The 27,675-nt window shown below is 40.1% G+C and overlaps 1 protein-coding gene across 1 annotated transcript in view; it reads right to left on the reverse strand.

Annotated features, from left to right (window-relative positions):
* EGF (epidermal growth factor) overlaps positions 1 to 25,628 on the reverse strand; it is a 66,293-nt gene extending 40,665 nt beyond the window's left edge. Inside the window, exons 1-8 of the mRNA XM_062199742.1 lie at positions 25,161 to 25,628; positions 24,561 to 24,683; positions 24,077 to 24,199; positions 21,783 to 21,908; positions 20,583 to 20,719; positions 17,687 to 17,835; positions 11,908 to 12,012; positions 9,483 to 9,706 (exon numbers count right to left, since the gene is read on the reverse strand). Coding sequence (XP_062055726.1) covers positions 9,483 to 9,706; positions 11,908 to 12,012; positions 17,687 to 17,835; positions 20,583 to 20,719; positions 21,783 to 21,908; positions 24,077 to 24,199; positions 24,561 to 24,683; positions 25,161 to 25,278 — 1,105 coding nt within the window. The 5' untranslated portion in view covers positions 25,279 to 25,628. The remainder of the gene's footprint in view (positions 1 to 9,482; positions 9,707 to 11,907; positions 12,013 to 17,686; positions 17,836 to 20,582; positions 20,720 to 21,782; positions 21,909 to 24,076; positions 24,200 to 24,560; positions 24,684 to 25,160) is intronic.
* Between the last annotated feature and the right edge of the window lie 2,047 nt (positions 25,629 to 27,675).

Below are 27,675 nucleotides of genomic sequence, written 5' to 3' on the forward strand. Positions count from 1 at the left end.
AGTAAGTACATCCATAAACTGTTACACAATTGGTCTCTAGAACTTTACATCTTGTAAGCCTGAAACTCTGAACCCATCAAACAGCTCTGCGTTTCCTTCCCCTCCATCCTCTGGCAATCACCATTGTACTCTGTCTCCATAATGTGACAGCTCCAGACATCTCAAATAGGCAGAATTGTACAGCACTTGTCTCTCTGTGACTGGTTTATTTCACTTAGCATAATGTACCCAAAGTTCATCCACGTTGAGGCACATGTTAGAATTAGCTATGACTCTAACTCATAACAGAGGTTGAACTGTGTTTTTTCCTGCTGCCTGGGGAACTGCCAGTGTGACTACCTGCACAGCACCTAGGTGAAGGTGTTTGAGTGGCATCTGACATGTTGAATGGTTGCTGAGAGTGTGCTGTAAACCCAAATGTGTAATCTGCATGGTTTATCAGAAGTGCTTGTTTATGACTGTGCAGCCAGTTTCATTTCTTTTAAAATCAACTCTGGAGAGTTTTGTTCACAGTTTTCCTCCCATTTAGGCTAAACTTAACCCATACCTTTCCTGGAAATAAGGAGGGCATCTTATCTTCCCAGAAGAGGTTATTGTTCCCCTCTGACTCCCCTTTTCCTTTAAATTCTTACTAAACCTGGTATTTCTATTATTTAAAAAAATTAGCTATAGTGTTTTAACAGATACCCCAAACTAGACATAATCTTCCTTATTTTTTAAATACAAGAAGCACAATCAGTTGCATTTTAAAATTAAGAATGAATTACTTCAACCTTTCCTTTAAAAATCCTGGCAGTAGGTATTTAATCTAGCAGTTAAATGTTTATATCTACATCAGTGTACCGGAGTTTGATTCCGGGCTGTGGCTCCTGATTCCAGCTTACCAACTAATGCAAATTCTGGGAGACAGAAGCAATGGCTCCAGTAATCAGATTCCTGCCACCCACTGGGAAGATGTGGATTGCATTCCCATCTGCCAGATTTGGCCTTGATCTTGCTCAGGCTGTTGCAGATGCTTGGGTAGCAAACTAGTGGTTGGGAGTACACTCTCTTTTCTCCCCTTATCCCAATAAATAAAATAATGAATTGGAGTTGACAGGCTACCAAATAAACACCAGTAGGTGGCACTATAATGATAAGAATGGTTAGATTATTTAATACAAAATTATTTGAAAATGGCCATCAATAGAAAGTCATTAGTCATAGATTAGAGTAATAACAGAAATCATTCACAAAATATCTGATATGCTTTTTTTAAAGAATATAGTGTCTTTATATTCTGGTTAGGAGTTTTCAAATCCCATTCTATCCTTTTATACCAAAGCTATAGGTTTACATTTACAAGTATTTAAGCAATGTATTTTAAAAAATACTGTATGTAGGGGTTGCTGCTGTGGTGCAGTGGGTTAAAGCCCCAGCCTGCAGTGCCAACATCCCATATAGACACCAGTTCAAGTCCTGGCTACACCAATTCCAATCCAGCTCTCTGCCATGGCCTGGGAAAGCAGTAGAAGATGGCCCAAGTCCTTGGGTCCATGCACCCTTGTGGGAGACCTGGAAGAAATTCCTGGCTCCTGGCTTCAGATCAGCTCAACTCTGGACGTTGCAGTCATCTGGGGAGTGAACCAGCAGATGGAAGATCTCTCTCTCTCTCTCCCCTCCCCCCTTTGGCTCTACCTCTCTCTTTAACTCTGCCTTTCAAACAAATAAAATAAATCTTAAAAAATACTGTATATATCCCACCATTATCCATGATTTCATAAAAATCACACAGGCTCCACTGTATCTCTACTTCCTATTTAGAATCAATAAATATTTGTGAAAGAGCATGAGTGGATAAAGTTGAAGATTGTATACAAGTTTATTATTTACTGTAAGCATTTAATTTTTAAAGAATCTTAGAATTCTATAAAATTTTAAATTAATTTATTTTGTTCTATTTAATGTATAATGCAAATATAGACATTTATGACCTCTAAAACTAAAGAGGAGTGAGAATCCTGTGCAGTGGCTAGAACGTCACTAGACTCCCCTCCTCTTATTGGAGTGCCTGGATTCAAGTGCTGGCCCCACTCCTGATTCCAGTTTCCTACCAATTTGTACCCTCAGAGACAGCAAGTGATGGCTCAAGCAGCTGGCTCCCTGCAACCTACATGGGACATCCTGACTGAGTTTCTGGCTTCTGATTTCAGCCTGGCCGAGTTCTGGCTGTTGCAGGTACTTAGGGAGTGAATCAGCAGATAATGTTCTCACTCTCTCTCTTTCTCCGTCTGCCTTTCAGTAAGTAAAAATAAACATTTCTAAACTTTTTAAACCGAGGAAATAAGCAAAATTATATCTTATGCAAATTATTAATTTGTTAGATTATTCCTAAACAAGAGACCATGTTTTTTCATCTTCCCAACCAAATCATGTCTAAATCTCCAAGTCATCTTTAACACCTCCCTGGCTCTCATGTTCTATATCCAGTCTGTTACCAAATCCTCTCAATTTCTCATTCACAAACACTTTTAATAGCCTTCAATTCACTTTTAAATGATAATGTTCTAGGTCACGCTTTCATTAACTCTTTTTTTTTTTTTTTTTTTTGACAGGCAGAGTGGATGGTGAGAGAGAGACAGAGAGAAAGGTCTTCCTTTTTGCCGTTGGTTCACCCTCCAATGGCCACTGCGGCCGGCACATCGTGCTGATCCGAAGCAGGAGCCAGGTGCCTCTCCTGGTCTCCCATGCGGGTGCAGGGCCCAAGCACTTGGGCCATCCTCCATTGCCACGGTGCCGGCCAGGCCTTCATTAACTCTTGCATGGACACCCATGTAGCCTCTTAACTGATTTCCATTCTCCAAATTCCAACCTACCCTTTATCCTGTTTCATAAGTGATTGGTTATCCTAAGATACCATCTGCTGAACAATATTCAATAGCTCCCTAGTAAATTCAGAATAAATTTCAGTCAATATATCCTAGCAGTACCAACATATTAAGACCAATCTCTATCATCTATTTGCCACATGGCCAAATTCAAATGTTCTCTTTGCTGATTTCCTGAGTCAAAATAAATCTCCTACTGCTTATATAACCTCATGGCCATTTGCACTCATCTTTTACTAGTAAGCATAGGCTGTAATGTTTTAAAGTTTATGAAAATGCACAATACTCCATGCAAAATCTCAAAATACCATAGGGAAGAAAATATTATTCTTCATATATAGTATCAATTGATTGATATTCATTAATGCTTAAAAGTGAGTTTACCACTTTTGTGAAATGATATTTTCTTTTTTTTCCCCAAATAAGTCTTTTATTTAATGAGTATAAATTTCACAAGTACAACTTTAGGAATATACTGATTCTTCCCACCATACCTGCCCTCCCACACCTACTCTCACCTCACTTCCTCCTCCCTCTCCCATACCCAGTTCCATTCTCCATTAAAATTCAGTTGCAATTAACTTTATACATGGAAGACCAACTCTATACTAAGTAAAGATTTCAACAACTTGCACACACACATGGACGCACACACACACTGTTTGAAAACAAGTATTACAGTTAATTCTCATAATACAACTCATTGAGGATAGAAGTCCTGCATGGGAAGTAAGTGCCCACTCCTGCTGTTAATTTAACAATTAACACTCTTATGTATGACGTCAGTGATCACCCGAGGCTCTTGATATGAGTTGCCAAGGGTATAGAAGCCTTTTGAATTCACAATCTATCAATATTTAGACAAGGCCATAAGCATAGTGAACGTTCTCTCCTCCCTTCAGAGAAAAGTACATCCTTCTTTGATGGCCACTTCTTCTCACAGAGATCCTTCATACAGGAAATGTTTTTGCTTTCCATGCCTGAAATGCTCTCATGGGCTTTTCAGCCAGACCAGAATGCCTTAAGGGCTGATTCTGAGGTCAGAGAGCTATTTAAAGTGATTGTCATTCTATGAGTCTGCTGTGTGGGCTACTTCCCATGCTGGAACATTCTCTCCTTTTTAATTCTATTATTATTACCAGACACTTGATCTTCTTTATATCATCCCTTTAACACTTAATCCTATCTATATGATCATTTTAACACTTAATATGGTCACTTTAACACTTAAGATGGCATTTTTACCACCTAGCTTAATGGGATTTTGGGTTCCATGGAAAGTTTTTAAACTGTACCCTTAGATGTAAGTCCACAGGAATGTATGCAGAACGATATAGCTTTAAAGCTACAAACCTATGCCTCCCTATCTTATTTCCACTCTTATTTTTTACTGAGTTCTATTTTAAACTGACTTTATCATATAAGATTAACTCTATGTTAAGTGAAGAGTTCAACAAATAGTATGAAGAAGAACACTGTTCCTTGACAGTCAAGACAAGGGCTACTCAAATAATTGCTTCTCAAAGTGTCAATTTCACTTCTACAGATTTCCTTTCAGGTGCTCTATTAGCCATCACAGATCAGGGAGAACATATGGTGTTTGTCCCTTTGGGACTAGCTTATTTCACTAAGTATGATGTTTTTCAGATTCTTTCATTTTGTTGCAAATGACCATATTTCATTTTTTTTAACCACTGTGTAGTATTCCATAGAATACATATGCCATAATTTCTTTATCCAGTCTTCAGTTGACAGGCATTTAGGTTGACTTCATGTCCTAGCTATTGTGAAGTGAGCTGCAATAAACATGGGGTGCAGATAACTCTTTTATTTGCTGATTTCATATCTCTTGGGTAAATTCCCAGCAGTGGGATGGCTGGGGCATATGGTAGGTCTATGTTCAGATTTCTGAAGCAACACCAAAATGTCTTCAATAATGGCTTTAGCAGTTTACATTCCCACCAACAGCGGATTAGGTTACCTTTCCCTGCATCCTCACAAGCATTTGTTGTTTGTTGATTTCTGTATGAAACCCATTCTAACTGTGGTGAGGTAAAACTCATTGTGGTTTTGATTTGCATTTCCCTGACAGCTACTGATACTGAACATTTTTTCATGTGTCTGTTGACCATTTGGATTTCCTCTTTTGAAAAATGTCTGGAGCCAGCACTGTGGCACAGCAGGTAAAACTGCTGCCTGCAGCAATGGCATCCCATATGCATGCAGGTTCAAGTCCCGGCTGCCCCACTTTCAATCCAGCTCTCTGCTATGGCCTAGGAAAGCAGTGAAAATGGCCCAAATCTGTGGCCCCCTGCACCCGCGTGGGAAGACCCAGAGGAAGCTTCTCGATCCTGGCACAGCTCCAGCCGTTGCAGCCAACTGGGGAGTGAACCAGCAGATGGAAAACCTCTCTCTGCCTCTCCATCTCTCTCTGTGCAACTCTGACTTTCAAATTAATAAATAAATCTTTTAAAAAGAAAAGAAAAATGTCTGCTTATTTAAAGTGATTTAAATTTCTAACTGGGTTGTTTGTTTTGTTTTGTGAAGTTTCTTGATTTCTATATATTCTGGTTATTAATCCTTTATCAGTTGCATAGTTTGCAAATAATTTCTGTCATTCTATTGGTTGCCTCTTCACTTTCCTGAGTTTTCTTTTGCAGTACAGAAGTTTCTCAATTTGATGTAATCTTATTTGTTAATTTTGGCTTTGATTGCCTTTGCCTCTGTGAATGTATTGCAGGGTTTCCCAAATGTTCTCTAATTTTTTAAAAAATTTATTTATTTATTTGAAAGTCAGAGTTACAGAGAGGCAGAGGCAGAGGTAAAGAGAGAGAGAGAAGTCTTCCATCCATTAGTTCAACACACAAATGGCCACAACAGCCAGAGCTGCGCTGATCCAAAGTCAGGAGCTGGGAGCTTCCTCCAGGTCACCCACCTGGGTGCAGGGGCCCAAGCACTTAGGCCATCCTGTACTGCCTTCCCAGGCCATAGCAGAGAGCTGGATCAGAAGTATAGCATCCAGGTCTCGAACTGGTGCCCACATGGGATGCCAGCATGCAGGCGGCAGCTTTACCCGCTACACCACAGTGCCGGATCCCCCAATGTTCTTTAATAATTTGATGGCATCAGGTCATAGATTTAGGTCTTTAACCCATTTTGAATGGATTTTTGTGTCAGGTGTAAGATAGGAGTCCTGCTTAATATTTCTGCATGAGGAAATCCAGTTTTCTCAGCACCATTTGTTGAAGAGATTGTCCTTGCTCCAGGGATTGGTTTTGGCTCCTTTGTCAAATATAAATTGGTTGTAGATACTGGGATTGATTTCTGGCATTTCTATTCTGTTCCACTGGTCTGTCCATCTGTTTTGTACCAGTACCAGGCTGTTTTTGTAACTGGCTTGTGGTATGTGTTGAGATCGGATATTGTGATGCCTCAGCTTTGTTTTTGTTGTGTAAGAACACTTTAGCTATTCGAGGTCTCCTGTGTTTCTATATGAATTTCAGCATCATTTTTTCTAGATTTGAGAAGAATGTCTTCGGTATTTTGATTGTTATCATATTGAATATGTAAATTGATTTAGGAAGAATGGGTAGTATGATGATATTGATTCTTCCAATCCATTAACAGGAAGATTTTCCCATTTTTTGGTATCTTCTTCTATTTTTTTTTTTTTTGATGTTTTGTAATTCTCATCATAGAGATCTTTGACATCCTTGGTTAAATTTATTCCAAGATATTTTAATTTTTCTGTAGCTATTGTGAATGAGATTGATCTTAGTTCTTTCTCAGCCATGGCATTATCTGTGCATACAAAAGCTGTTGATTTTGTGTGTTGATTTTATATCCTGCTACATTATCAAACTCTTCTATGAGTTCCAATAGTCTTTGGTAGAGTCTTTTGGATCCCCTATATAATCATATCATCTGAAAATAGGGATAATTTGACTTTCTTTTTCCCAACTTATATATCTCTGATTTCTTTTTCCTGCCTAATGGTTCTGGTTAAAACTTTCAAGGCTATACTGAATAGCAATGGTGAGAGTGGGCATCCCTGTCTGGTTCCGATCTCAGTGGGAATGCTTCCAACTTTTCCCCATTCAATAGGATTCTGGCTGTGAGTCTGTCATAAATTGCCTTGATTGTGTTGAGGAATTTTCCTTCTATATCCAATTTGCTTACAGTTTTCAACATGAAAGGGTGTTCTACTTTATCAAATGCTTTCTCTTCATCTATTAAGATAATCATATGATTTTTATTCTTCAGTTTGTTAATGTGATTGATTTGCAAATGTTAAACCATCCCTGCATACCAGGGATAAATCCCACTTGGTCTGGGTGGATGATCTTTCTAATGTGTTGATGGATTCTATTGGCCAGAATTTTGTTAAGGATTTTGCGTCTATGTTCATCAAGGAAATTGGTCTGTCATTCTCTTTCTCTGTTGCATCTTTCTGAGGTTTAGGAATTAAGGTTATGCTGGCTTCATAGAAAGAATTTTGGAGGATTCCCTCCTTTTCAATTGTTTTGAATGACTTGAGAAAAATTGGAGTTACTTCTTCTGCAAATGTCTGGTAGAATTCAGAAGTGAAGCCATCTGGTCCTGGACTTTTCTTTGTTGGGAGGGTCTTTATTACTGATTCAATTTCCTTCTTGGTAATTGGTCTGTTTATGTTTTCTATATCTTCATGGCTCAATTTAGGTAGGTTGTATGTGTCCAGGAATCTTTCTGTTTCTTCTAGGTTTCCCAGTTTATTGCCATATAGCTCTTTGTAGTAATTTCTGATGATTCTTTTTATTTCTGTGATGTCTGTTACTATATTTCCTTTTTCATCTCTAATTTTATTGATTTGGGTCTTCTCTCTCATTTATTTGGTAAACTGGGCCAATGGTGTGTCAATTTTGTTTATTTTTTCAAAAAACCAGTTCTTCGTTTTGCTGATCTTTTGTATTGATTTTCTTGTTGTTGTTGTTTCAAATTTGTTCATTTCTTCTCTAGTTTTAATTATTTCTTTTCCCTACAAGTCTGGGGTTGGTTTGCTCTTATTTTTCTAGATCCATGAGATGCATTGATAGCTCATTTATTTTGTGCCTTTCCAATTTCTTAATGTAGGCATCAATTGTTATAAACTTTCTGCTTAACACAATTTTGCTGTATCCCATACATTTTGATACATTGTAAAGTCATCTTCCTTTGTTTCCAGAAATTTTTTTTATTTCTATTTTCATTTCTACTATGACCCACTGTTTATTCTGGAGCATGTTGTTCAGTCTCCACGTGTTTGTATATGTTCTAGAGATTTCTGACTTGCTGATTTCCAGCTTCATTCCACTGTGATCCAAGAAGATGCATGGTATGATTTTGATTTTTTTTTAATTGGCTGAGACTTAATTTATGGCCTAGAATGTGGTCAATCCTAGAGAAAGTTCAATGCACTGCTGAGAAGAATATATTCTGCAACTGTAGGAAGAAAAGTTCTGTAGCTATCTGTAAGGTCCATTTAGTCTATAGTGTCGATTAATTCTGTTGTTTCCTTGCTGATTTTCTATCTAGTTGATCTGTCCATTGCTGAAAGTGGAGTATTTAAATCCCCCATTACTATTGTATTTGAATCTATGTCTCCCTGGAGATCCTTTAACATTTCTTTTAAATAGCCTAGTGCCCTTTAATTAGTGCATATACGTTTATAACAGTCACATCTTCCTATTGAATGGATCCCTTGATCATTACATAGTGCCCTTCTTTATCTCTTTTAACAGTTTTTGTGTTAAAGTTTATTTTGTCTGATATTAGGATGGCTACATCAGCTCCTTTTTGGTTTCTGTTACATAGGATATCTTTTTCCATCCTTTCACTTTCACTCTGCTTGCATCTTTGTTGGTGAGATATGTTTCTTGTAGGCAGCAAATAGATGGATTTTGTTTTTTAATCCATTCTGCTCTCCATAAGCTTGTTACAGGATGTCATTGCTGAGTGATGGGGGAGAGAGAAAACATAACCCCTCTTTGTTTTTTCTCCTCTAGTTTGGCAGGGACACTATTCCCCATGGGACCCCAAGCTAGATTCCCTCGAGGCTCTTCCTGCAGCTTTTTTGCCAGTGGCTTGGGCTGCTTCAATCTGGTCTCACCTCATACCCCAAAGCTGCTGTGGAGGCTCCTGGCTGTTATGGTTCTCAGTTGTAAGTGTCCTCACCCACCATGAAGTTCTGCCTTGTCCCTCCAATTTGCATAGTGTTTCCCCTGCTGTTTTCTCCCTAACTCTTCCCTGAGACTACACTCTTTCTAAATTATATTCTCCTACACTAGAGCAGCAAGCTCTCTCCCTACTCTTCCATCTTAATCCAATCCTGAAATGACATTTTCTAAAACATAACAAAAGGTAATAACTAATTAAGTTCTTATTCCTAAAGAAATTTAGAAAATGTTAATATTTTCATTCTGATTTTGGGAACTATTGGAAAAGAGAAATGATTTCCTGGAGAAGGCTGTCTTTCTCACTATATTTTAAGGATGTGTGTGTGTGCATGTTGTGTGTATGTATATATATGTAAATGTATTTTGAATTTAACATTCATGAACATTCAGCAAGATGAAGAAATCACCCACTCCAAAGCCTCACCTACATCGTTCTGGGCAAGCCTTTGGCGTTTTGAACCATCCAGATTGGCCATTTCAATCGTCGACTTCTGGGCATCACACCAATACAATTTGTCAGTCAAGTAGTCAATCGTGATTCCACTGGGCCCAATCAGATCAGAGCTGGCTATGATCAGTCGTTCAGAGCCTTGAAGGGAAGAACTTTCAATTCGTGGACTGATCCCCAAATCAGTCCAGAATAATCTCCTTTAATCAAGGAAGCATACAACAAATAAACTCTGCATGAAAAATTCTTCCATTCTTTCAGCAATGAAAGTATTAAGGTAAATCACTTCAGAATCTACCAAAATAGGACAGCAAGGAATATAGAAGGAAAAAAAATATATAGCACTATTTGTTGGACAAATAATTTTGAAAAACAAAATAATTAACTCTTGTTTATGTAAAGTATCTTGGATAAAAAATGCTGAAATAAGACTCAGACCATTAGATCAAAGGAATTACTACTAGTACTAATTGAAAGTGTGCTTGAGTGAATATTATTAAATTAGCATTGTATGCTACAAATTGCAAAGAAATCCTGCAGCCTATTCTTGTTACACATATGTAAAACCAATTGTACATGAAAAGCCACAAAATAAAGGGATAATATTTGTTTGTCATCTAGTTCTATATAGTGTATTAACTCAATTTTAATTTGAAATTGCATAAATCAGGTGCTGAGCACAGTTTTTGGAAGTCAGTATGGCTTATTATCTTTCTGTTAGCTTGTTTAGAGATTGTTACATTCTCAGCATTTTATCATGGCTCACTCCAAATCAATTATTAATTAACTACCAATATATTATCTCTCATAGGTCATCACGAAATTTCCATCATAAATAAAATAAGGTTGGGTTTTATCCTTGCTTTTTAACAAATTAGGGAGTGATCTTTTATTCTCTTGAATTCCAACCTTTAAATGAAAATTTGTCAATAATTTCATAATTTTTTTTTAATATTTTTTTTTTGACAGGCAGAGTGGACAGTGAGAGAGAGAGACAGAGAGAAAGGTCTTCCTTTTGCCGTTGGTTCACCCTCCAATGGCCGCCGCGGTAGGCGCACCGCGCTGATCCGATGGCAGGAGCCAGGTGCCTATCCTGGTCTCCCATGGGGTGCAGGGCCCAAGCACTTGGGCCATCCTCCACTGCACTCCCTGGCCACAGCAGAGAGCTGGCCTGGAAGAGGGGCAGCCGGGACAGAACCGGCGCCCCGACCGGGACTAGAACCCGGTGTGCCGGCGCCGCAAGGCGGAGGATTAGCCTAGTGAGCCGCGGCGCCGGCCAATAATTTCATAATTAACAGCATCATCTTTTAATCTTTCATAATCCCTGTTTCTTCTTACCTAAATCTAGGAATGGTCTATCATTTGAGATCATCTTATAATTTTTCTCAATGTAATTCATAAGTAATAAAATCCAAATATGTTTTACTACAATGGTTTATATAATAATGTAGATTTTATTTTATTCTTAAAAAATTATTTTTTTATGAATTTGAAAGGTAGAGCAACAAAGAAAGAAGGAAAAACAAAAAGAGAGAGAGAGATGTTCTATCCACTGGTTCTCTCCCTAGATGGCCACAATAGCCAGAGCTGAGCCAGGCTAAAGCCAAGAGCCAGGAACTCCAACAAAGTCTCCCACTGGGTTTGCAGGGGCCCAAACGCTTTGGCCATCCTCTGCTGCCTTCTTAGGTGCAGTAGCAGGAAGCTGGATTGGAATTGGAGCAACTGAGACTCAAATGGGTATTCTGGTATGGGATGATAAGGCTGTAAGTGGTATCTTAACCCACTGTGCCACAAGGCTGGCCTCCTAGTTTTTTGTTTTTGTTTTTGTTTTTGTTTTTTTAAAGAAAGTAGATAATTGGCTTAAGTCTAAGTAGTGAATGAATTAAGTCTACATCTTTTCATAAAGGAATTGAATTCATTTAAAATAGAACGGTATTTCTTAAAAATTATTATTCAACAATAGAAGTCAAAAGATATTAGAAGGTGGCTTGTATGTGGTGTAGCAGGTAAAGCTGCCACCTGCAATGCCAGCATCCCATATGGGCGCAGGTTTGAATCTCAGCTGCTCCACCTCCAATCCAGCAGCCTGGGCCTGGGGAAGCAGTGGAAAATGGCCACGTAGGAGACCTGGAAGAAGCTCCTGGCTTCTGGCTTCAGACTGGCCTGCCTCCAGCTATTGTGGCCATTAGCAGAGTGAACCAGTGGGTGGAAGAACCGTCTGTCTCTGTCTCTCCCTCTCTCTCTCCGTAACTCTTTCAAAAATAAATAAATACATAAGTCTTTAAAAAAAGGATATTAAAAGGATGAGAAATGCAGGCTGGCCCTATTTGACCACTCGTTTATCAAACATGAGCAGACACATGATCCTTATACAAGGTGTCTCGTCTTCATAACTACCTACTTGGCCACTGGATGAACAGCAATTCCTCGTGGTTGGGAAATGTTCTTCTTTATGATTATTTCACGATGCTTTCCACTTAGATTACTCCCTTCAATGACAGATTTCCTAAAATATATGCAATATAAAGGGTTTTGTTATAACAACCTTACTTTTCAGTCAAAAATATTCCTTTTCCCTGCTCCTGACAATGCGAAGATAGGCACTCTAAGCTACTACCCATTTCTCTTTTGTTTTCTCTCTGTCAAACTCCACCTCCCACCCCACACACACACTAGTTAGCTCCAACAAGCCCACAAATTCTATTTTCTTAAAAGCTTTTAATTAGCATCTGAATATTCATCCCAAGCAATTAAAAAACACAGTGACAGAATAAGGTAAAAAGGGACTGTGTCAGATGCCTGGTAGGGACAGAGCCAGAGTATGAATACCACTATCTCTTTCTCCTCACAAACTCCAATCTCCCAGTGGAATAAGAGAGGCCAGAGGCAAAAGAGGCATCAACCTCTTGGGTCACAGATCCTGGGAGGGAGGGAGACAAACCAGCCCAGGACAGTACAGGAGATTTATGTTGGCTTTCATTTGCTCCATACGATTGTGAGACAAATGTGAGCACTGAAACATTATTTGCTGCTTATTACATTAAAAATAATAATAACCCAGGGGGAGCATTTAGCCTGGTGGTTAGGAAGCCAATTAAGACAGCCACGTCCCAAATCAAAGTGTCTGTGCTTTATGCCTGGCTCTCTCAACCCCAGCTTCCTGCTAGTGTAAATCCTGGGGGTCAGCAAGAAATAGATCAAGTGGTTGGGTCCCTGCCACCCACATGGCAGACCTGGACTGAGTTCCAATCTCCCAGCCTTGGCTTAGCCTAGCTCCAGCTATTGTGCCACATGGGGAGTACAGCAAAGAATGGGAGAGCTTTCTTGCTTTCTCGCTTCCTCTTTCTCTCTCTCTCTCTCTCACTCACTCACTCTCACTCTGCCTTTCAAACAAATACATTTTGTTTTTAAGAGCTAGTAAGGGCTTCTGAAGAGTTCCCCAGAGCATGCAGGAAGGCAGGCAGAGGGGACACAGGACGAAGAAGAGCCTCCTACACCCATCTCCATGTGCTTCCTGCTTGCCCTGTATCTTTTACAAACTAGAAAACGCAACCGCATCGATTTCATTCAACAAACACCATAAGAGCCTAACCACCTTGCATATTTGAGGCTATCCTTAGCTTCAGCACAAGGAACAAGGCTTGACGTGCATTCTTCCTCAGAGGCTAGACTCAGAGGAGGCAGGGGGCAAACAGGCTCAGGGCCTATGCTGGGTCATGACTGACAACTCAGGGCAAGATACACCTAGAAACCATTTATACCCCAATGCCACGTTTCAGGTAATTTTGCCTCCAGATGAAGTGGTCATAGCAAGAACTCTTCTTCATTGAAGATATTTTTGAACCCAATGTGTCAAATTCTGTCCTCACTTGGACACTTTTCCCTTGGTGGGATGGAAGGAATTCTGAAGCCACTTGCTTGTGACCAGAGGAGATGAAACTGTCAGTTCCAATCTCAGTGTGACATCATCTCTAAATTCTCAAGCAGGGGTTAGATGATGCAAAAGAGTATGACATAAACACCTGACTGGAGCTGTCTCCAAACAAGATTGCTGGAAGTTAGCTTTTCAGGCTCCCCCAAGGTGCTCACATAGTAACACATTCCTACTGGATTCAGCCAGAAAGCAAACCTCAAACTTCAGTGTTGGTAATGAGAAGCCAAGACCAGCAAGGACATCGGGTTCACACAAGTTCAGGCATTACCCTTAATCTAGAGTGCAATGTCCTTCTCTTTATACCCATCATCCAAGGGTCCCTGTGGCAAAGGGATCCTCTTAGAGCAAGGATGGGGAATGTCCGTGGGTCACATAAGGCCTGTGAAACCATTTGGTCTGGCCTTGCCAAGGCAACCATAGGCAGAACTCCAAATTTAACAAATCTATCCCAAGTTAATTTTTAAGTTGATACTTATGTATGGCCCTCAGCAGAAAAAAGGTTGCCCACTCCTGCCTTAAAGGAACATGCACCCTACTCTGAGGAAAAGTGTTGTCCAACAAGAATCCCAGAAGAATGACTTTTAACTCATCAGAGTTTTTGTAACCTCAAAAGATTACACGGGACCAGCCCTGTGGCACAGCAGGTTAACTCCCTGCCCTGAAGCGTCGGTTCAAGACCTGGCTGCTCCTCTTCCAATCCAGCTCTCTGCTATGGCCTGGGAAAACAGTAGAAGATGGCCCAAGTCCATGGGCCCCTGCACCCACATAGGAGACCCAGAAGAAGCTCCTGGCTCCTGGATTCGGATAGGTGCAGCTCCAGTCGTTGCAGCCAACTGAGGAGTGAACTATTGGATGGAAGACCTCTCTCTCTCTCTCTCTCTCTCTCTCTCTCTGCCTCTCCTCTCTCTGTGTAACTCTGACTTTCAAATAAATAAATAAATCTTTTAAAAAAAGATTACATGAACAGATGTCTTAATTTTTAGCCTCTTCATTCTTTGTCACTAGCAATTAACTTTAGGACTCAGGATTCCTTCATACTAAATAATAGTGTTGCCAGTGGAATTGTCAATGAACTTTCTTCCTACCATTTGAGTCAACCATTTGAGTCTGTCTTTTCCTCAACCACTACAGAGTGCGACCGCCCTACTTGGGATCTTTTAATTGCATAAGTTACCAGGTAATTTAATACCACGACATTGGAATCTCAGTTTTTTAAATCCAGTTTCTAGCTAATATCAAGGTTTTCAAACTACAAATCTCTCAATTCCAGACAATTTAAAGGTTCTCTTCTAGCAGCTGCCTTCAGAGGGAAGAAGCCTTAAAAGGGGCTCATTGCCAAAGTGAACAAACTAGGGAATCTGAGGTCTGATTCTCCAAGCCAGGCCTGTCCCATCTCCCGAAGGAACTGCCCCCATGGTAGGAACTGTGGTGCTATTATTCAAGGACTATTACAACTAGAGGGGTCTTGGGAATATGGGAAAATATGAGAAGACCCACCATCCATAGAGGGCCTAAGAACAGTTGGCATCTGTCATCTTGCTCCAAGCTTATTCTAAGAACAGCCATATACAAGCTCTGTTACTATGCATAGGTGACACTTAAAATGTCCTTTTAAGTAGGTTCAACACAGAGGAGGCCATTATGATTTTCATAGTTATTACAACTGAATTTAGTTTTAATCTGTTACATGATTCTGCATTGAGCATATTTTACATCAGCTCTAGTAAGAAAGGCAGTAAATCTTCTTGATTTTTATGAGGGTAAGCTTTGGAAATGAACACCTTTGAGTTCCAACTGTAACTACTTATTGATGGTTGGCTTTTGGAAAGTTATTTTACTATTTGATTACCAATTTTCTTAATATCTTAATTGGAGATATGAAAATTTGCCTTTGTGGATTTTGAGAGAGAGAAAACTCTCATCCACTGGTTCACTCCCCAAATACCTATAATACCCCCCCCTCATTTCTGGTGTCAAAGCCAGGAGCCAGGAACTCAGCTATTTGAGTCATCACTGCTGCCTTCCAGGGCCCACTTCAGCAGGAAGCTAGAATCAGGAGCTGGATCTGGGGCTCAAACCTAGAAACTCTGATGTGGGACACGGGATCCTATCTGGGTCTTAACTGCCAGGCCAAACACCTGCCTCACCCTTTGAGGATTTAATGCTATTATGGATATATAGTTCCTTCGTTGGTGCATTGTAGTTACTCAATTAATAAATACCCAAATAATAAGGGAATGAAGGTATGGCTAAACTAATAAATAAATGAATGAATGAGTGAAAGGAAATATGCTAGCCCTGGAGAGAGAAGGGCCATTGATAATTGCATACCACATCATACATCTGGCTCACTTTAAAAAATCCATTTGTTAGCCATTATTACTCCAGACCAAAAGAGATTTTCTTGTACACAAAATGCCTATCCCCAGTCATGCAAACCATTTCCTGGGACTCTGTGTTGGAACAGCTGATTTCACAGAGGTAAAGCCTTAGTTATTTCTCCCTTTTACTTCAGTGTGGTTGCATAGGTACCAGATGTGCAGATTGGCCACCTTACAGCTTTTAGTTACTCTCAGAAAATATGCTGTAGCACACAGCATCTCTAGTATTATCCTGTCAGGGACTCTAAAGTTAGTGGCTTCTCTCACAAAAGCAAGAGTGAGTTCTCATTAGCACAGAGAAGGGACACAGCTGCTTCCTTCCTTCTCCTCCCTCATCCTGTTTGTGGGCTCACATTTAAGTCCAACATTCCTCCTGGTGCCCAGAGCACACAACAACCACAACTTCACTCTGCTCTGTTCCCCACCAAAGCAAGGGTATTGATCTGGCATCTCATGAACTTTCCTTCCAACTCCAGCAGGAAGCTCTCACTCCCTCCTTCACACTTGCCTACCAGGGAGACCGCATGTGGATTGTGGCCCAAGACTGGTCACTGGCGTGTTGTGTGACTTTGAATAACTCACTTAGACTTCTGATCCTTATAGTCCTCACCTTGTAAAATAAGAAGTTGAGCTGGCTGATCCCTGAAGCCTCTCCATTCCCTTTGCAAGTATGCATCTTTTAGTTGGCTATTATTTATATGTGGTCTTATGACATTTCTTGTATTCTATTTAGACCAATCATTCAGCTGTATTAGTTTTCTTTGGCTGGGGAAATATGCCTTATTCCCCCAGATAAGGGCCAACAGAAAATATGGCGCCTATCTCATTCTCATGCTCCTTCCATGAAGTCTAGAAGACAACCTTTTCTGTAGCAGATGTGCAATGATTTCTAATCATAATCAGACAGATCTTGGGTTTCTCTACTAACAACAGGCTGAACTACAAAAACACATGTTACTTTATTGGCCCTAGATATCCTGCCACAGATACACATCCAATTTCTTAAAAGTTTTACTTGGTTATTTTTATTTATTTGAAGAAAGACATCCACTGATTCTTTCCCCAAATGTCCATAACAGCTAGGGCCAGGCCAAAGTCAGGTGTCCAGAACTCAATCCAAGTCTCCCACATGGGTGGCAGAGACTCAACTACTTGAGCCAACACCTGCTGCCTCCCACGTTGCAAATTAACAGGACACTGGAATCAGAAGTGGAACCAGAACTCAAACCCAGACACTTGGAGCCAGCGCTGTGGCATAGTAGGTAAAGCTGCTGCTAAAGCACCAGCACAGGGGTACTATATGGGTGCCAGTTTGTCCCGGCTGCTCCACTTCCAATCCAGCTTCCTGTTAATGCGCCTGGCAGAGCAGTGGAAGATGGCCCAAATGCTTGGACTCCTGCACTCATGCCAAAGACCCAGATGAAGCTCCTGGCTCCTAGCTACGGTCTGGCCTAGCCCTGGCCATTGTGGCCATTTGGGAGTGAAGCAGCAAATGAAAGACACGTCCACCTCTCTCTCTTTCTCTCTCTCTCTCAAATAAACAAATAAATCTTAAAAAAAAAAAAAAGACATTCCAGTAAGGAATACCCCAAGTGGCATTTTGATCACAAATACCAAATGCCTGTTCTCCTGCATTTTAAAAACATTTTTACAGATCTAATTTTGATAAAAAGGGAGACTATCTTGTTTGGTGGTGAGGAGGGAGTAGAATAAGTATGGTCATCATTGAGGGCTTTTTTTCCTCCAATCCCAGCCATCTACCCAACAATGTATTTCTATGGGCAAAGTGGAGAATGAGGTCAGCGATATTACCTATCCCATCACTCCTATCACTCATAATTTACAAACCAAAGCAGGAAACCTACCCTCTGTCTGTCCAGTAGAATCGACGGCCAATCCAGTCCACAGCAAGTCCTTCTGGCAAGTCTACTCCACCTTCAATTAGCCTTTCTCGTTGGGAACCATCCATATTAGCTCTCTCTATCCACTTCAGGGCTGTATGGGCAAAGTATATCTAAAAAAAGAGAATATAGGCATTTCTTATTTATATGGGGGAAGAAATATGGAATGGATCCAAAAGTTAGTAAGTCTTCAGGTGATACAGAGTAATTGTTAAGAGCTTGACCTTGGAGATAGACACACCTGCAGCAAAACTCCAACTTTGCTGCTTCTCAGATATGTAGAACCTTTAGCAAGTTACTCAGAGTCTTGAAATCTTATTTTTTAATTGATAAGGATATCAAGTGCATGAGGATATTTAATATATGTACATAATTACTTAGCCCTCTGCCTGGCAAATATTTTCTTTGTTACTGTTAGTTTATTGATCTTTGATCATTAGTCAATGACATGTCCATTGTACCTGAACCCTAGTGACTTCTAAGCATGGGGGGGAGCAACAATTTGCAATTTAACAAGGGTTAAAAGCTGGACTTTTATCTTCTGCTCAAGTCACAGCATTCCACTGCAAATCAGGAGATACCAATTCCTCTTCCAGTTTTGCCGTTTATTAGCTTGATTGCCAAGGTCAAGTCATTTAACCTCAATTTTCTAAATAGTAAAAATAAGAAAGTTAGACTAGATATTGATAAAGTCCCTTTATATAATTTCATTTCTGCTCATCCAGATTTTCCAACAGGGCATCCTTTGTAAATGCGAAGTTTCTTTCAGTGTAGTGTACAGACTCTCAAACAGGTACAAATTTCACAAAATGTTCAAAAAATTTAATGACAGCATCTGTGGAATTATAACTATGAGTATACAAGAGTACTTCAAATATTTTGTGGGAAATGAAATTAAAAGAAAAGTTTATTTTAGTGCAATTTTTTTTTTAAATCCACACAAAAAGGGGCCAGCGCTGGGGCATAGTGAGTTAAAGCCCTGGCCTGTAAATATGGGCACTTGTTCGAGTCCCAGCTGCTCTACTTTCGATCCAGCTCTCTGCTATGGCCTGGGAAAGCAGCAGAAGATGGCCCAAATACTTGGGCCCCTGCACCCACATGGGAGACCCGGAGGAAGCTCCTGGTTCCTGGCTTCGGATCGGTGCAGCTCCAGCCACTATGGCCATCTGGGGAGTGAATCAGTGGATGGAAGACCTCTCTCTCTTTCTCTGCCACTCTGTAACTCTGCTTTTCAAATAAACACAATAAATCTTAAAAAAAAGAAATCCACACATACAAAAGTACTTCAAAAAAGTTCATGAAAATGCCTATTATGAAAAAAATTAGTCAGGGATTTAAAAATTTTTAAAAACCAAAATCGATTTATCTTTTGATTCAATTTTTCCATGAACTTTTTGAAGTACCCTTATATATGTTCAGAAACCCATAATCACTGATGGAGGTTTCCTAAAAAGATAACTCCTTATGGGTTACTCTTCTTTCTAGATAAACTAGAAAGGTTGTATTTCATAAATAGAAATATTAATACTTCTCATATTAACAGACACTACCTTAAGGCCATGCTTCTCAGGTACTAGAGTGCATGGAATCAACTGACAGTCTTGTTAAACAGCAAATTCTGATTTGGTGGTCAAGAGCAGGGCCTAAGACTTTGTACTTGTAATAAGCTCCAGGTGATATTGTTGCTGCTGGTTCAAAGACCACAGTTTGAGTAGCAAGAAAATGAGAAGACTGATCAGAGAGATGCAAAGGAGCTACCTGATATAAAGTTCATTCTAGATCTCCTTATTTATCTTGTTGTAAAAATGCTGACTGTATGGCGTGGGGGTACTAATTTGATAATAAATGAATCTTGAACTCATCTTTTCCAATTTTTATTAATGTAATCAATTGTTCTTTGGAGCAATATAAATTCAGTTCAGGTAGAAGAAAAAAACTGTTTCCTAGTATTTAAGTACAAAACTTCTATTTGCACAAATAGTTAGATTTGGCTATCAATCCATACCTATTATAGCTAGAATCAATTTGCTTCACTCTGTCCCTTTTAGCCATTTACCGGATTGCTTCAAATCAGGAAGAAACAAAAACACAAAGTATAAAATCCTAGGAATTCAAGCACCATCTGGAAATAGCTAAATAGTTATGGAGCAGGATCAACAACATGTAAATTTATAATTTTGGGTGATTAATCTCCAAAAGACCCTGTGATGTCAATTCAAGCACATTCTAACCTAGCACAAATACAACTAAGCAACTAAAGACCAAATGGCCAGCTGATTGGGTTGATAATACAGAAATTCTTAGTTACACCAAACGTTTCATGTAAATTATATACATATGTTATGAGTTAGGCTACCATTCCCATATGAGCCATAAAACTTAAGTTTCCTGATTTTAATGGTAAAGAGGTCACTGAATCCCCCCCTCCCCTCCCACCAACAATATACCTTAAATGTAAATTATTAACCCCTACTAGGATTACTATGTCCCAACCTTCTACTCCTCCAACTACTAAAAATAATCAAAATAATCATAAATCTATTTATGGAGCTCCTTCTATGTGCACAGAACTATGCTAGACTTGTCTATTATATCTTCAGCACCAAAGAAGGAAACTAAACTGAAGATCCTGAAGGATCATTCCCAGTAAAGTGACTAAACCACAGCCAGAACTAGGGTAGGGTACAATAGCCAGAAAGCACCCAAAATATCTCAAGGTATATTTTTAATTGCTCCATACCTGACTGTCCTGAGTGTAGCTGAGGATTTTCATGTAGCCCAGGTCATTTGTTGGGATAAAATCCTCTACTTGGTCCTTAAAGTGAGCATATTCACATCTGTTCAAGCAACAGAACCATACCTTATTTTCCACAGGGTCATGATCTAAGGCAAAAACCATTCCCATCTGCTGGATGAGCAGGGTTTCATAATCTGTTCCATCAAAATGCATGTGTCGAATATCTTGAGAATTGGCAAACAGCAAAAATGGTGGTGGTCCTGTTGATCAAATTTCAAATATGGTTGCATTTAAAACATGCCTTAGAACCCTAGAGGCACTTTTGATTCTTAACTTTCATGGTACCTACTTCTTTAATTTGGGCAGTACTTGTTTTTGTAATTTCCCACAATGTGGTGTAGGTATAGACAGGCAAGACGCTCTCTTCCCGTCATTGCCAAAATTTCATCATAAGGTTCTTGCCTCTCTTGCTGTCTGCTTTTAAGACGCAAATTACTTATAGAAAGCATTAAAAACTAACACCAGGGCTAAATAATGCAAGTCTTAGGGCTGTAATTTCCTTCATTCACACACGGAACAACACATTAAAATTAGCAGATTATGCACATTGATACTGAATAACTAACCTTCCCTGTCCTGGGTATTTCTGAAAAGAAGGTGTGATTATCTGAGTTAATACTAAGACCCTTGATCATTTTCAGGACACAATCTGATGCAATGTGAATTAAGACCTTGAGAAATTAACACTATTAGGTCCGACTAAAGTGAGCTGTTTAGAAGCATCCTTGTGATGGCCTAGATTAAAGTATAATGAACCTGCAGGAGAAATAAGATTAATCTAGGATACCCAGGGCTGCTGAGAGACATAAGAAATGTAATATCAGAAGATAGAAAGATAGCTGAGGCATACAACTTCATATTAAATACTGACACACTAAGGACAGAATCTGTCAAAGTATTATGATTATTATATTCACTAGAGAGATGAAAATCAATCAACAAGCATTTATTAAATACTTTCCAAATATGAAGTGCTTTAAGGCTATTCTAGGCAGACTTTCTCATCTGCTGCAAATATCATACCTGCAAATCTCTGCAGGATGCTAATTAATTTAGAAATGTTCTTCAGAACTACAGTTATCATTTATATTGTTATTATTTATTCATATTTATAGTATGATTTGTTTTCCATTTCAAATAATTAAAAATTAGACTTTCAACCCAGAAGACAAAAGAAATTCAACTTTCCATCTTTCTAAATGAAATGTTGTTTTCATGTCATCTTTTTGTAGGGCCATACTTTCAGATGGCCTCAGCACTGACCTGCAGCTGCACAGCTTTTCCGATCCGGTTGTAGGTCATACCCAGGCAGACAACCACATTCCCAGGATACCGGACTGAGAGGAACGCAGAGCTGGCTACACCCACCATTATCAGGTGATGAACAGCCTACAAAGCACAATCACTTGGTAAGGCTGCTATGTCATTCAAAATAGAACAATTTTTAATCAAAATATCTAGATGGTCAAACTATATGTTGATTTTTAGAACCATGTCCATGGTCATTTGTACTGCTACAATCAGGTGTATTTTTCAGAGGTCAGGAGCAAATATCATAGTATCCTCCTTTCATATAGTCCAACATATTGGTTGTTATCTTTTCTAATTCAGTGGCCCTTGTCCTCTTGTTCTACCACTAAGTCCAACAACAAGTACCCCAGCAGCTGGCTGAAATAAAAAATACATTTTTTAAAGATTTATTTATTTATTTGAAAGGCAGAGCTAATGAGAGGCAGAGAGAGAGAAAGACAGAGGTCTTCCATCACTTGTTCACTTCCCAGTTGGCCGCAATGACCAGAGCTGCGTCAATCCAAAGCCAGGAGCCAGGAGCTTCTTCCAGGTCTCCCACGTGGTTTCAGGGGCCCTAGGACTTGGACCATCTTCTACTGCTTTCCAGGCCATAGCAGAAAGCTGGATAGGAAGTGGAGCAGCCGGGACTCAAACCCGCATCCATATGGGATGCCAGCACTGCAGGCAGTGGTTTTACCCACTACACCACAGAACCAGCCCCAAAAAATACATTTTGAAGAGTTTGGCATCTGGTATAACTCTTCCTTGTGAGAAATTTTTCACCCACCACATTTTTGGACTCTTCAATTCTTTTGCTTTCTTCATTAAAAAAAAAAAAAATCAAAAGACATTAAGATGTCTGCCTCCCACATCAGAGTACCTGCATTCGATTGCCAGTTCTGATTCATGACTTCAGCTTCCTACCAATGCAGACCCTGGGAGGCAGTGGTGATGACTCAACTTAATGGATTCCTGTCACTCACAGGGGGAGAACTGGATTGTATTCCCAGGTCCCAGCTCCAATTCCTAGCAAGCCCTAGCTAACCACTGTGGGCATCCGAAGAGTGAGCCAATGAATGGAAGCCTCTATTAGCCTCTCTCTCCCCCCAAAAAATTTTTAAATCAAAAAGTCATATGGATGTTACTTCCAGGTTTCTATATACGGAAGACTCTATGGACATAAAAATATACAAGTATTTATTAGATATAAGGATTAAGCTAGGCACTCTGCCTCTGTCATCTTGTTTAAGTATCAGTACCTCTACTGATGAGGAAACAAGACTAAGAGAGAATAAATAGTCCAAAATCACACTGCTACTATCTGGTAAAGCTACTACAAGGTCATTTAATTTTTTTTTAAAGATTTTATTTATTTATTTGAGAAGTAGAGTTACAGATAGAGAAAGAGACAGAGAGAAAGGTCTTCCATCCACTGGTTCACTCCCCAAATGTCTCCAGTGGTCAGAACTGAGCCAATCCGAAGCCAGGAGCCAGGAACTTCCTTCAGGACTCCTACATGGGTATAGGGGCCCAAGCACTTGGGCCATCCTCTACTGCTTTTCTAGGTCATAGCAGACAGTTGGACCAGAAGAGAAGCAACTGAGACACCAATAGGCGCCCATATGAGATGCCAGCACCACAGGTGGAGGTTTAGCCTACTGTGCCACACCAGTCCCAAGGCCATTTAACTTCTAAGTTCTTGCTCATAACTACTGCACTATGCTGTCAAAAAAAAAAAAAAAGAATGAAAAAATTATTACAATAATTTAAATCTATATATTAATAATCCTTTACATAAACATCTTTCAGTGTGAGATATTAGGAAGCTGGGACCGTGGCATAGCAGGTAAAGCCACCACCTGCTGCACCAGCATCCTATATGGGTGCTGGTTCAAGCCCTGACTGCTCCTCTTCTAATCCAGCTCTCTGCTAATGGCCTGGGAAAGCAGTGGAAGATGGCCCAAGTGCTTGCATCCCTGCACCCATGTGGGAAACCAGAAGAAGCTGCTAGCTCCTGGGTTTGGATCAGCTCAGCTCCAGGCATTGGGGCCATTTAGGGAGTGAAATGGGATGGAAGACCTTTCTCTTTCTCTTTCTCTCTCTCTCTCTCTCTCTCTCTCTGTAACTCTCCCTCTCAGATAAATAAATAAAACCTTGAAAAAATGTGTGATACTGGAAAATCTATTCTCTTTTGGCAATAAGATCAAATTTCAGGTGTCACTTAGAAAATTCACATTTTCAAACAAGCAAAAGTTAAATAAACTCACCACTACATGTTTTTCCATCTGTCGCAAGCACGGAGCCTTCAGGACAGAAACAAAGAGGACCATCTGATGTCAGAACACAGCCATGGCTGCACTCAGATGCATTACTTGGACAGGAAACTAATTCTAGTTTTTATAAAGAACAAAGCAAAATTAGTGTTCCTGAAAACAGACTGGATATTAAATAATGGAGTGGAGAATTCGTTAGATACAAAAACACATCACTATTATTTTCTACACACTCATCTTTTGGAGATATCAAATAAAATAAAAGGCAACACGGATAGACACAGGAAAGGGCATATATTTGTTTTCCAATCCTTTTCAATTTAATCAGACTATTCCAGTCATCCTTATTTTTAAAAACAAAGCAATAGAAAATTCCAAGATAATTCTGATACACACTGCTGACTGATGAGCACCAACCCAGATCATTATGGAAACATTATGGACAATAATGCAATAAATACTAGTTGCTGTGACTTACGATGACACCGTTTCCCATCAGGAAGCAGAACAAATCCTACTGGGCATGTGCAATAATAGGATCCAGGGGTGTTTTCACATCCAAGAGAACAGCCGTGATTCCAAAGGGAACATTCATTTACATCTGCACAGTAACAGCAGCAAAACAGATGCATAAAAAAAAAAAGACTGTTATCATTAATGTCAGTGCAGAGTGAGGGCACCTCATACTTCTCTATGCTATAACTGACCATTGAAATGCTGGGTGTTTGTACTTGCAGTAAAAAGGGAAAGAAGTCAGCTTAGTAATGATGGAAGTCTTTTCTGTCATGGTATGTACTTTCAAATAGATTTTCATACTAAAATGACCCTGGGAAAAAAAAGCAGTATTATTTCCCTTGGAAGGACACAACATTCTATTTAAGTTAGGGACAGCTCAGAGTTCTCTGCCAATTTAGGACATTTCCTGCTGGCAGGAGGGAGCTTTCCCTTACATGTGGGACGACTCTCCAGGAACCTTGCTCTGGGAAGCCCTGGCCTTTGCGCCTATTTGAGCCACGGCTTTTGCCCCTGGTCCCAGGTAAGCAGAGGACTATAATTAACAGGCATATGCTAGATTCACCTGTGATATCAGCCCCCAGTCCATTCCACAAAAGGTGTACTGCAGCCACTGTATTCTTTCCATCTGTCAATCGCTTCACCTTCCAGGTGGAAGAACACAGTATTTTTCCCAGATACATTAAATCAGGCCTCAACTAGGAAGAGCCCTAAATAAGCAGCCTGGTTCAGTTTTCCCAGGGTTCCTGTCAGATCTTTCTGGAAGATGTGAAAGTTATCCACATTCCTGGAATCTTCGGATACGCTGGCTCCACTCCCCTACAAATATCAACATATACTGAAATTCGCACACGGACACACCGGGGTGCACAGAGTCCTCTCAGAGAACCCCCATCTTCAGCCTGGGCATTTTATCTTCCAACACAAGATAGAAAGATCGGAAAGTATTACAAGGACTTTAATTGAAGATAGTTAAATAAATAAATAGCCCTTCTGGGAAACAATAAGGGAGCGGGGGCCGGACTTTCCCAGGGAGGCTCGCTAAGGCCCCGGAAATCAAGACGCCGCCCTGACACCCCGTCCGCCTCCCGCCGGCCGAGCGCGCCTTACCTTCGCAAGACTTCCGGTCTCGGCTTAACGTGTAGCCCTCCGCACATGCGCACGGACGGAAGTTGGGGCCGGCTCCACACTCGCCGCGCCTGCACTTTTCTTTCCTCAGTTTGCAAAGGTTGTGCTCTGAAAGAGAGATTGGTGGATTGGGAGCGGAGCTGTGTTTTGACAGGCGGCAATGCTTGATCTCTTCCTGGATAAGTGGAATCTCCCACAGCGGGGCCGCTGCTCTCACCTCAGACAGCATCTGAAGCCCATAGAGTCTCTAATTACATCGCTCCCAGGCAGCTCTCAGCTTGGGGCGTTCTAATTAGCTGGAGCTGTCATTCCCTAGGCTGCGAATACTAAGCACAATTTATTCATTTTTTTATCCAGATTTATTGATTTTTTTAAAAAGGCACTGAAAATGAAATTTTAAAAAGCTTCCAACCTAAAAACATCTTAATATTTGTAATCCAGATCTATATGATACTGTTTTTACAGTCATTTTTTTAAAGAATATCTTCTAGGCTAATATATATACCATTGCCATATGCCTTACTCCCATTTCTGAGTTTATTGCCTGTGTTACAACATCTCCCAGGGTAAATATAAAACTAGATCAGTGAGGTGGCTTATTGGATTGAATTGGCAACTAGACTGAACAACAAATGGCCAACTTGGTGCCTTTGGTTTTCAGAGCCGGCATCAACAGCTAATCTCCTTTTTGGAAATGTTGTGATTTTCCTTTCTTTTTTTCCAAGTTTTAACAATGACAAGACCTTTGTAAAATGCTAAAGAGATACAGAGGTCAGTTTGAGTGTGAGGGCAGATGCCCATGACTTGGGGAAGATAAAGGCCAGAGAGATCTTGCAAGAGGTAAAGACCAGGGAAGGAGACTGGGGTATGCGCCCTGGAGTCAGCCACAGTAAGATCAATTAGAGACTGTGTATAATGAGAGCCGAGGACCTGAGAAACGTTCTGAAAATAGCTACAGTGCCATATGACACAAGAATCAAAGCCACAGGCCGGCGCTGTGGTGCAGTGGGTAAAGCCACTGTCTGTAGTGCGATGCCAGCATACCATATGTGGGCAGGTTTGAGACCAAGCTGCTCCACTTCTGATCCAGCTCCCTATTGTGGCCTGGGAAAGCAGTAGAAGATGGCCCAGCAACCATGTGGGAGACCCAGAAGAATCTCCAGGCTCCTGGCTTCAGATCATCCCGGCTCCAGCCATTGCAGCCATTTGGGGAGTGAACCAGTAGGTGCAAGATCTCTCTTTCTCTCTGTCTCTCTCTCTGCCTCTGTCTCTCTGTAACTCTGCCTTTCAAATAAATAAAGAAATGTTAAAAAAAAAAAAAAAAAAAGAACCAAAGCAGCAAGTGTCTGAGCAGAGCAGTCTGAGGGCCTGAGACAGTTCTGCATGTACGTTTGTATTTCTAATCTCTGTTTGTCTACTTACAAATATGTCTCCTCCATCAGACTTGACTCATTTCCTTCTGTTTCAAGCTACCGCCAAAGATAAAATTTCAACAATGATCTAGTGTGTTTTAATTTGGGATTCAAGAATCAGAACAGGCTCAAGAATCTGCATTTTTATGGAATCTGGAGTGGTTCTGATTCTGGGAGCTTTCACGTCACACTTTGAGACACACTGACTGAATGAATGTATTAATGAAATATTCAAACTTCATCTTAGCTATGGTAACTACTTTTAGGTAACCTGTGTTATTTCCTAAGTTTTTTGAATGTACTTTTTCAAATCTCTTGACATAATTAAGTATGAAGTAAATCTTGCCAACTCTCAATACCATAGCAACATTACCTACCAAAGCAACTAAAATCACATTAAATAGTCTCTTGGGTATTGACTCCAAAATCTGGCTGCTTGTTTATAGTTTTTATGCCAATTGTGCACGTGTAGTCACTTTATTTTTTCATGTTTCTACATGCTTCACTTAAATTATCCCAGTTTGGGGACAGGTATTGTGA

Source organism: Lepus europaeus, chromosome 8, assembly GCF_033115175.1.
Source record: "Lepus europaeus isolate LE1 chromosome 8, mLepTim1.pri, whole genome shotgun sequence".
Lineage (NCBI taxonomy): Eukaryota > Metazoa > Chordata > Mammalia > Lagomorpha > Leporidae > Lepus > Lepus europaeus.